Below are 11,868 nucleotides of genomic sequence, written 5' to 3' on the forward strand. Positions count from 1 at the left end.
AGAACTTCTGCTCCCCCACAGGGAAGGCTGGGAAGGTGGAGGAAGATGCCACAGACTGGCATGGCTTCATGGTCCTAATACCCTTGAGGTTACAGGCCTCTTTAAAAGACTATTAGCTATTCCATAGATTGAGTGGTTTGTATTCTGTTCAAAAGGTTGAGGTCAGTAAGATTAATACTTCTATTCAGCAAGGATTCATTAAACGGATAACAAGTGACAGTAAAAACATTTACATTATTAAAATAAAACCTATTCCAAAAAAGTTTTTATTCAAAGAATCTTAAAAAGAGGAATCTCATTTTCCACAAAAATATTATGCAGCACATGCAGTTTCAACATTGATAAGAAGTTATTTGAGCACTAAATTAGCATATTAGAATGATTTAAAAAGGATCATGTGACACTGAAAACTACAGCAATGAATGTATATATATATATATATATATATATATATATATATATTTGTATTTGAATATTACATCGTAGTATTTTTCTCATCAAATAAATGGAGCCTTGATAAGAAACTTCTTTAAGAAACATAACAAAATATTACTGTTGGATGCCTCTTTAAAAATGAAACTGCAATGAAATTGTGTCTTTGCATGGAAAAAGCTCACAAACTACACATTGAACTATTTGAAAATGTTTTATTCATACTCATTTCATATTCATAAAAAAAAAAGTCCTTGGCAATAAAATACTTGACAGAGGATGTGCTCTCGAATATTAACCTGTTTCACAACCATAGCACAGTAGTACATTTACATTAAATCAATAACATTATCATGATATTGGGGTTATAGTTTGGTGGAATCGATTAGTAATAATGTGCTTAGTTCTCCTGAGGCAGCATGCAGCAATCCTCTGCTGTCACCATGTACAGTCTCACCAAACTATTGGCCAGGGTTCATTCACAGGGTACACAACACCTCAAAACAGCAACATACCATATTATATGTTTCAAGTCATTTAAACGTCTTTATATAACTGTCCGATAAAACATTATATAAGATTTGCCAATTATGCCTTTAAAATGCCTTGGACTGAGCCTTTGTGTTTATGAATATAATGAATATTATAATTATGATGATAGTGCAGTTAAATTAATCTGCTAATAAGCTACAGACCATATAACAAATCAAACTGACTGTTCATGAAAAAAAATGTTTGTTTAACATAAAATAATATTAATTAACAGAATACCGAAGCTCTAAATCTCAAATGATCACACGTTTAACATACCTCACACACAAATATAATGGCGGTCTTTGGTAGTTAATGGTAAAATCTCAATGACTTAAATGCAGGTGTCCTGATTCGAAGCGGGAGCGGGTCAGTTAACACCTATAACATGCAAAAGGCCACAGAGAGGGTTACTGGTAGTTTAGCTCAGTATCCACGAGATTAAAAAATTGCTTGCCTGCTAGGATAATACTGTGAGAGTGATACTGTAAATGCAATTTCCATTATCTTTTACAAATCAAGGGAGAAGTAATAGATTTTCTAGGCAAATCAATGCCATGTCCCAGAGGTGATCTGCAGACAAGCTGAAAATAACTCTACGAAGAATGAAGAATATTATTGGCATCAAAAGCAACGATAGCTACCATGTTATAATTAAATGTATAATACCAGAAATTCATTATGCACTGTCAGTAGCTAGCTTGCACTGGGTGCTGATTGTCAATTTTAGATAATGTGTTTATATGTCTTAATGAGACTTCTGATTAATTTAGAAGATCAAACATGAATATGACTGTGAACAATAAATAAACAGCCTAAAGTAGAATTTTGTTTTTACAGTAGCCAAACTTTGAACATTGTACATATAATGCATTTATGTAATGCTCCATTCGATCATGATCATCAACCAGTCCTTAGGAAGTCAACAGAATGGTCTCTTCAGACTATCGTACCTTTGTGAGTCAGTTCTCATGCCCTAATGCAGCACTGTTGGATATGCACTTCATCCTCTTGAAGATGCAGAAGAACTTTCCTTCTCCAGCTCTTATTCAAGACTCTCTTGGACAACAGATTCTCATCATTGGTCCTCAGGAGACGTGTCCTCCATGCTGGCAATCTTGCTAACTTTCTCCACCAAAACCTCAGGACTGATTTTTGGTAGACCATTGTCTAAGGGACAACCCTCCACCAGACTGTTCATTGGCGTTGGAGGAAATTGGGTATCGTCCTCAATCCCAGCGTCCTCGGGACATTGTTGTGATTCACTCTGGTCCTGATTGGAATCATCGTCCAGCTCTAGGTCCTCTATGTTCCCACTTTGATACGCTTTCTTTTCCCTCTCCTTCAGGAAGTCTGTGATTATGGGCATTACTGTCTTGCGGGAAGCTAATGTGTTACAATGTATAAAGGCCTTCACATCTGGATATGGACTGCTCATTGGCTTAAGGTCCAGAATATTATTTTTGGCTTTTTCTAGTGCTCTACTCATCTATGAAAAAAGAAAATACAGATATCAATTATTCAATTCATTTATTGATCGTTTAAGATTGGATTCATCCATCAAAATTACAGTTAATAATTGTTAAATATTTTTCTGTTTTAATATATTTAAAATGAAATGTTATGCAAAGGTGATTTTTTTAGCAGCCATTACTCAAGGCTTCAGTTTCACATGATCCTTCAGAAATCAATCTGTTGTGAAAATTGTTGTGCAAACCGTGATACATTTTTTCCAGAATTCTTTGATTAATAGAATGTTCGAATAAATTATATATTTTGTAATATTATAACATGTCATACACTGTCACTTTTGATTCATGTAATGCATCCTTGAATTAAAAAAAAAAATCTTACTTTTGAACAGTGTATTTCCAAGTAAAAAATTATATTCAGTGATCAGGAATTGAGCGGATCAAGCAATTGTTGCCATTTTTTACATTTCAAAATTAAAAGACAAACTGGGAAACCCTGTAAATTTGACTCCTAATCTGGTCAAATATACAGAGCCAGTTATAGGTAAGCCATCTGAACATTCATTCCCAGTAAGGTATTAAGCACTGAGTACCTCTTCCCTGTAGACAGTGCTGGAACTGTAGACGGCTAGCTGTCGGAAGGGCTCCTTGTTGTCATTGAAAGAGATTGTCATGCAAACCACCAGGTTGTATTTGTGATTGTGGCAGAACTCACAGAGGTCCTGCTGTAGTCCACGCCGCTGAAGAAAAGCCTAAATATTAATAAAATTGATCAGTGCAGGGTATTTACAGCTGAAAAATTTAATCTTTAAAATAAGCACAGATCAATTTCATTTTATGACACATCTCTGATCTCTTCTGAATCATTTGACTGATATTTCTGATTAACTTTTTTGGGCAATTTGACATTTAAAATGGTTACGTAAATAAACATTAAATAAGTGGCATTATTACTTTTAAGTAATAATTGAGATTCTGAGGGTTATATATATATATATATATATATATATTTTTTTTTTTTTTTTTTTTAACTCAGGGACTTATTTTTTAGAATTATTATACAATGTGAAAAATAAACAAAAATCTACAATGTAGTGTGAACAAAGAAAGTTTTGATACTTCTCACATCTGATTCAGCAACAGCATGTCTTAATATTGTATGTGTACTAACAAGAGACGAGTAGAGTCTGTCACGGGGGATAACGTCTGGTGTAATCAGTGGTGCGCAAGACAGGCCGCCCAGCCCTGCGGTGAGTCTGGGTGTGTCTGACTTGGAATCAGTTGTGCTTTGGTATTAATGAGGAATTCACAGTCACAAGGATGGACACATGAGCACACTTTGTGCCCACAACAGTAGCTCCTTACATTTCAGAATCTACATTTCCTCTTTCTCTTTGTGGAACCAAGTACTGAGGCTAAATGCATAGCACAAACACAAGATTCACTTCATTTAGGATAAAAAGTCATTTGCATGTGATCTTCTAAATTTAAAATCAGAATCAGAAACAGCATCAGAAATAGCCCTGCTAGAGTTCAAGTTTGAAAGGAGATTCCATACATAACTTACAGTATAGAGATGCACCAATACAATCACACACATACATATACATACATATATATATATCCAACTGTAAAATATATTACGGCTGTCAAATCAATTTATCGCATACAAAACAAACATGATTCCAATAAAGTTGGGACACTGTACAAATTGTGAGTAAAAAAGGTAATGGAATAATTTACAAATCTCATAAACTTATATTTAATTCACAATAGAATATAGATAACATATCAAATGTTGAAAGTGAGACATTTTGAAACATCATGCCAAATATTGGCTCATTTCGGTATTCATGAAAGCTACACATTCCAAAAAAAGTTGGGACAGGTACTCAGGTAGCAATAAGAGGCCGGAAAAGTTAAATGTACATATAAGGAACAGCTGGAGGACCAATTTGCAACTTCTAAGGTCAATTGGCAACATGATTGGGTATAAAAAGAGCCTCTCTGAGTGGCAGTATCTCTAAGAAGTCAAGATGTGCAGAGGATCCCCAATTCCCCCAAAGCTGGGGCGAAAAATAGTCAGGGGCGTCAAAGGAACCAAAGGATTACCAGGGCCCCAAAGGAAGAGAGGGCCCTTGAAAAGTCTTGAATATATATTTTCGGTGGGGGGGGGGGGGGGGGGGGGGGGTTCAATTAGGACTGTCTATGCATAGGGCCCAGGATCTTGTGCAGCACCCCTGAAAATAGTGGAGCAATATCAGAAAGGAGTTTCTCAGAAAAAATTGCAAAGAGTCTGAAGTTATCATCATCTACAGTGCATAATATAATCAAACGATTCAGAGAATCTGGAACAATCTCTGTGTGTAAGGGTCAAGACTGGAAAAACATACTGGATGCCCGTGATATTGGGGCCCTTAGATGGCACTGCATCACATACAGGAATGCTACTGTAATGGAAATCACAACATGGGCTCAGGAAGACTTCCAGAAAACATTGGCGGTGAACACAATACACCGTGCCATTCACCGTTGCCAGCTAAAACTCTATAGGTCAAAAAAAGAAGCCATATCTAAACATGATCAAAGGTCAGACAAATCAAAATTTGAAGTTCTTTTTGGAAAACTGGGACGCCATGTCATCCAGGTTAAAGTGGACAAGGACAACCCAAGTTGTTATCAGAGCTCAGTTCAGAAGCCTGCATCTCTGATGGTATGGGGTTGCATGAGTGCATGTGGCATGAGCAGCTTACACATCTGGAAAGGGACCATCAATGCTGAAAGGTATATCCAAGTTCTAGAACAACATATGCTCCCATCCAGACGTTGTCTCTTTCAGGGAAGACATTGCATTTTCCATCATGACAATGCCAGACCACATACTGCATCAATTAAACATGATGGCTGCATAGAAGAAGGATCCGGGTACTGAAATGGCCTGCCTGCAGTCCAGATCTTTCACCCATAGAAAACATTTGGTGCATCATAAAGAGGACGATGTGACAAAGACGACCTAAGGCAACTAGAAGCCTAGACAAGAATGGGACAACATTCCTTTTCCTAAACTTGAGCAACTTGTCTCCTCAGTCCCCAGACGTCTGCAGACTGTTATAAAAAGAAGAGGGGATGCCACACAGCTGTAAACATGGCCTTGTCCCAACTTTGTTGAGATGTGTTGATGCCATGAAATTTAAACTTATTTTCCCCTTAAAATTATACATTTTCTTAGTTTAAACATTTGATATATCATCTATGTTGTATTCTGAATAAAATATTGAAATTTGAAACTTCCACATCATTGCATTCTGTTTTTATTCACAATTTGTACAGTGTCCCAACTTTTTGGGAATCGGGTGTGTGTGTATATATATATATATATATATATATATATATATATATAAACAATGTTATTAATAACAGATTCATTTATGGTATTGTAATCAGCATTTTTATTCCCATAATTTATCTTGGTTAAATCTCTTAACTACCTACCTGCCCAAATATTTATACATAAATACACACACATATGTAAATATTTTTTAATATATACATGTATGTGTGTATATTTGCATTAATATATAAATCTACGCAATACACACATATATTATGTAAATAAAAACTTTTATATTTTGGATGCGATTAATCAATTTGACAGCCCTATATATAACAATGTTATTAATTTATCCCATAATTTATCTTCTCTTTACCTGCTCAAATGAATAAAACCTAAATATTCAGCACTGATCAAAACAGGTTGGATGCCTCTTTCACACATATATACACGGGCATGAAACAAGCATCTTTTGTTTTTGACCGTGCATCACATTGCTGTTTATTCAGCAACCTGCGCTATAAGTATTATGTAATTTTCGAGACCAAATCCAAAATTACTTTTAAGAAAACAAGAATACATTCTGCATGTATAGCAAACAATCATTCAGAACTGAATCACATTTAATGTTGTGATTAATTTGCAATGTTCCATCACAAAAAATGAGTTTTATACGATATGAAACTAATATGAAACGATCATATTAGTATTATATTACTACTTTCATTCTACCTATGTAATATTGCAATAAAAAACACACATTGTGTCTGTTTGAAAGAAAAGCAATAAAAGAAAAAATTCAAATGACATTATAGCATTTTGCTATACAACAATTTAAAAAAAATACTTTGTACTTCTTAAGAGTGTGATTAAATCCTTTAAAAACACAATTCAAACACAAAACACTGGTCAGGTGACAAAAATTAAATGCAATAAAGGGACAAAATATCAGCATTTGCATATATCTGCATAAATATTTTTAGTTAGAAGTGATATCAGCCAAAAACAATCAAATCAAGACATTGCAAGCTTCAGAGATTGCAGCAGCTATTAAAGGTCAAGTGAAATATGTCAAATAACAGCACTGACCTCTAGTGACATGTAAATGACACTGACGGCTAATTTTAGATCCCCGCCAGACGCTGCCTTCATGTCTTTCAACAGCATCTGTTCCGTGGTGAGGCCTGGAGTCCAGAACAGTACAATGACAATTACTTTTGATGATTGCATGCTTTCAGATTATACTGTTTGTTATGTCTGCATCAAGTGGTTTGTTTAATTAACCTACACAGTAAAAGATCCTCTCACCTGACACATCAAACTTGGCATTCTGTAGCGACTGAAAGAGAGCACCCCTCTGAGGCAGTTTGGGAAAACGGTTCTCCAGATAGACGGCGTACTGGCTGTCCTTAGGGGTGACTTGGCCTGCCTCAGGTGCCATGTTAACACAGTCTCGGATAATGGCACCTGTCAACACATACATTATGTAAGTTAACAAGCTTTTGTCTTTCTGCGGACATCTCACATCTCTATCAAGTCAAATCTAGAGGGTACTATGAACAAACTGAGTATCTCCTCCGGCTAAATGCCACTGAAGAGCATGCTGAGCCCATCTGATGTCTAACAGACTGAATAGCAGTCATGCTGTGAGAGCTCGCATTCCTCTCTGTGTTTATCACATCACCATGACACTCACTGTATAAAAGCTGAGCCACTTGTTGGTCGAGCACCTCAGGTGCTTTTTGGGCAATGCGCTCTGTCACCAAGGTGGCACAGGAGCCAACGGGCTCCACAGTGACGGGACAGGAAGGGGATGTGGGCCTCAGGAGGAGGTGATGGTCAATCACTTCCACAACTGCGTCTTCCAGTTCACTGTCAGCACTACAGAATAATAAAGATTTATTATAAAAAAAGAACTGACCAAATCTCCTGATATTCACTTCAGAACTTTATTTCACAGATTTAATAATAACAACAATATTTCTATATTATTGAATATTCTACTTCAGAACTTTATTTCACAGATTTAATAATAACAACAATATTTCTATATTATTGAATATTCTACTTCAGAACTTTATTTCACAGATTTAATAATAACAACAATATTTCTATATTATTGAATATTCTATCATTTATTTAATATACGAATATTAATATATTAAAATGTCTCATTTCAGCACGAATTCTGCTTCTGTGGTCATTCATTTTTAAAGAGACCCTTTTAGCACACATTTACATACATTTAGGCATATGGTGCAGTAAAACGCTTCATAATTCTATTGCAATTATTATAAATGTATTATATTAAACATAACTACTACTGTTTAGAAGTTGGCAGATGTGATTATGTAATTTTTTGAAAGTCTCTCATATTATAATATTACAATTTAAAAGAACAGAAGTTTGATTTATTCCTGTGATTGCAAAGCTACATTTTCAACAGTCATTACTCCAGTCTCTGTGTCACACGATCCTTCAGAAATCATTTTAATACAATGACTTGGGGCATAAGAAACATTTCTGATTATTATCAATGAAAATAGTTGTGCCGGTGCTTAATATTTTGGGTTTTTCAGCATCCTTGATGAAATGAATGCTCAGTTGATGAATTGAAAGCACAAAGAATGGCATTTATTTAATGATAAAAGTCTTTACTGTCACTTTTAATGAATTTAATCCATCCTTGCTGAATAAACATATTAATTCCTTTCAAAAACAACAAATCTTACTCACCCCAAACTCTATAAAACTGTATTCTTTTTTGATGCGAAGATGGAACAAGGTGCATATGTGCTACAGTACAGAAGACTGACCTGGGCAGAATATTGTGGTCGACCAGCGTCAGCATCAGTTGTTTGTTCTTGTGCAGGCCGTGGAGGTCCACCTCGTCCCTGAACAGCAGGCAGTCCTGCGACAGACCGCTCTCTCTCAGCAGAAAGCTGCTGTCAGAGCGCAAGGGGAACTCAGCCCGTGGGATGTTGAGCACAGGGACCGGCATCTTCTCACAATCCAGACTCTACGAGAGGAAAACAATAATGAAGAACAAAACAATAATCCAGAATTATCACGTCTATTATCTCTCTGCCATTATTCTCAAGATTTCCAAGAACAGTGGTTTATTGGGTTTGGGATAGTATACCTTTGAAAGAAAGTAGGCAAAGGTCAGGGCTGATACCATGGAGTCCATATCACAAGCCTCATTTCCCAATACGACATGCAGCCCTGGGCTGTTCTTACTACAACCCTGAGAATGAAAGAGAACAATGTGACCCAAGTTAAATATTTGTTCTTAAAGGTATAGTTAACCCAAAATGACAATTCCATCATCATTACTCAACTTCCAAGCATTTTTTCCCGTTTGACATAAAAGGAGATGTTTTGAATGCTGACACTGCTCTTGTTCATACAACAAAACAACACAGTGACCAGGGGTTATCAAAAACACAAACAAAACAAAAAAAACCAGCTTCTTAAAATTAGGCCACAGAACTTATGCCCTATATAGTCAAAATATGTATTTGTGAGAAATAGATCTGTTCTTGTAAGCTGTAAATCTTCTCTGCTGCAGCTCATCCACACCTATTCAAATATTGTGTGAAAGCGTTTAATGTTAACAATAATGGCTATTGTATAATTTTGGATGTCTTGTAAATTATTTCACAGTAAGGAACAATGCACAGAAAGTGAAAATTATGAAAATGAAATTTTAGATAGCTATGATGAAGGGCACCTCAGATTTTCATATTAAAATAACTTACATTTCAGTGTTGCTCTGAACATGATAAATAATAGTACAGCTTCAGAAGACTTGGAATATACACTACTGTAAAAAAAAAATATATATATACTTTTTAATGTTTCTGATGACTTTTTCACTCACCAAGGTTGCATTTTTTTTAAATAAGTAAAAACGGTAATCTTGTTAAATATTATTACAATTTAAAATAAATCTTTCTTTTAAAATATATTATTTTGTGAAAACACATTTATTATTATCAATTTTGAAAACGGTTTGGAATATATATTTTTTTTTTTCTGGATTCTTTGATGAACATAAATTTCAAAAGAACAGCATTTATTTGAAAAAGAAATCTTCTGTAACATTCTAAATGTCTTAACTGACATTTTTGGTCAATTTCATGGATCCTTGCTGAATAAAAATATCACTTTCTTTATAAAAAGACTGACCAACACTTTGTGTTTTGACCAACACAGAAGTGTAGTTATGGACTATATGTTTCTTAAAATGTGCTTTTCTATCTCTCTCTCTCTTTTTTGGAGCTTAAGAACGCACAACTTTATTTTGAAGCCTATTTGCGAGATGAAGAGCACTTTTAATAGAATAACACCGAACACATCGCCCTGGATTCAATAAAACCTTTTATCCCTCCACATGATGACTCCTCATCCAGCGTTAATTAGCATTTGGCCTGCTCCATTACTCCAGCCGAAATCAGAAGCCATCTGTGACGTCAGCTTTAAATGATGTACTCTGATCTGGGCAGCCAGCTGGGGTTTGTTTGAAATGCTGGACGACGGACTGTCAACACAGAGTCACTGAGCTCACAACAGACACAGACCAGGGGTGAGGCTCGTTTCGGGTGAGGTTAGATCCCTGTTTCTCATGTGATAATCGTCACCAAAATCTCTATTAGATGGGGAAGTGCAGGAAAAACATGCTTATTCATGTCCGTATGTGCATGGGCTGAAGACAGCACAGGAAGTTAGTCACTGCAATGTGAAATGGACCACGGGATGGTGAGTAAACAGTACAGAACCTGCGGGTCTCGGTTCAGGGTGGAAAGAGCAGGGTGTGCGCTCTGTTTGCAAGCTCACCCTCTGATGCAGACAAAAAGTACTTTGACCACAAGTGCAACCGTATAATTTCTTCAATCATTGACTGAATTAGTTAAAGAACCCTTCTCTGCTTGCTTCCATGAGCTGAGAGTCTCAAAGTAAACACGGGGCTTCAGTATATCCGCCCGGGCATGGCTGAGTGCAGGTGTCAGGGTGTTTGGGTTTAAAACAAAAGTGTTTTGGGTAGAGAGATGCACTGCTGTTGGACAGATGCCGTCAGGAGGATGTGCAGCAGGTGTTATTGTCTCTGCAAATATGGCCACCTTTAGTTTCATTAAGCTGAAAAACTAGAAAAGCGGGAACAGATTTTATTGGCTTAACACACTTACAGCACTTTTCAAAAACAGTATCCAAAAGATGGTGGCATTGGCACCAAACAGCTCAAGCTCATTCAATTTGTTGAGTTTTCTTTGTTTTCTTTGTTGTGGTTTTAATTGCACACGTGTATAATTTAAAAAAGAAAGTTTGTACATTTATAAATGTAACATTCATATATATATATATATATATATATATATATATATATATATATATATGATCATTTACACAATTATACAATATAGTCATACTTGTGCCAAATATATTGTCATTTGCTTGTGCCTCATATACTTTTTTTTATTATAAAATGATACACGTATAAATAATATTATGATAGAAGTACCGTAAAAACACATACACAAGCATACTTGCGTAGTTTCTCTCAAGGCATGTGGTTGTTTCTATCTTTGGCGCATGCGGCCAGTCTCTTCACGCGGGTCGTACCATATGATTTGTGTCAATTTCAAGTGTATATTAAACAAAGCATAAATTTTTTATCACACCAAGTCATCATACACAGCAATCATGCTTATGAATTTCTCAACATGCACAGTGCAAACACTGGTCACATTTACACTTTAGGTGTGTAAAATGGTAGAAACAAACATAACACGCGCAACCCGATCTCTTTTAGCGTTACAGTAACGTTACCATAGTCTTACCTTAAGCACGTCACGACAGCTCCGTAAATATGCTTCCATTGTTACACGGAGCCCGAGAGTTTTCAAGTAACGGAATATCCTGAAATGCCCTTCAGTGCCTTAGTAATGTAGGGTCTCTCAGTGTGGTTCATTCACTGTGTGTGTAAGTTGAGCCACTCAGGAATTCAGAGCGCACACGTGACCTACGTCGCGACGTCACATGGAGTGTCAGGAAATGTAGTTCTGTTGTGGACTCACAAAAGACCTTAATATGAAAGGGCCC

General features: G+C 36.0%; 1 protein-coding gene across 1 annotated transcript; it reads right to left on the bottom strand.

The window, feature by feature from the left end:
* Nucleotides 1-627: 627 nt before the first annotated feature.
* Nucleotides 628-11,747, bottom strand: LOC113059749 (exopolyphosphatase PRUNE1-like). The gene is made up of 8 exons (XM_026228311.1): nt 11,607-11,747; nt 8,909-9,013; nt 8,583-8,785; nt 7,463-7,647; nt 7,075-7,233; nt 6,856-6,950; nt 3,029-3,187; nt 628-2,452 (listed from the first exon to the last, which is right to left on the bottom strand). The coding sequence occupies exons 1-8, from the start codon at nt 11,643-11,645 to the stop codon at nt 2,042-2,044; spliced, it is 1,356 nt and encodes a 451-aa protein (XP_026084096.1). The 5' UTR covers nt 11,646-11,747; the 3' UTR covers nt 628-2,041.
* Between the last annotated feature and the right edge of the window lie 121 nt (nt 11,748-11,868).

This window comes from Carassius auratus, chromosome 41 (genome assembly GCF_003368295.1).
Source record: "Carassius auratus strain Wakin chromosome 41, ASM336829v1, whole genome shotgun sequence".
Lineage (NCBI taxonomy): Eukaryota > Metazoa > Chordata > Actinopteri > Cypriniformes > Cyprinidae > Carassius > Carassius auratus.

Coding starts and splice junctions, on each gene's coding strand:
- LOC113059749 (XM_026228311.1), bottom strand. CDS start 11,645: ATGGAAGCATATTTACGGAGCTGTCGTGACGTGCTTAAG. Junction 3,188..6,855: donor TCATTTACATGTCACTAGAG/GTCAGTGCTGTT, acceptor ATTAATATTTAG/GCTTTTCTTCAGCGGCGTGG. Junction 2,453..3,028: donor GCACTGTCTACAGGGAAGAG/GTACTCAGTGCT, acceptor CTTTTTTCATAG/ATGAGTAGAGCACTAGAAAA.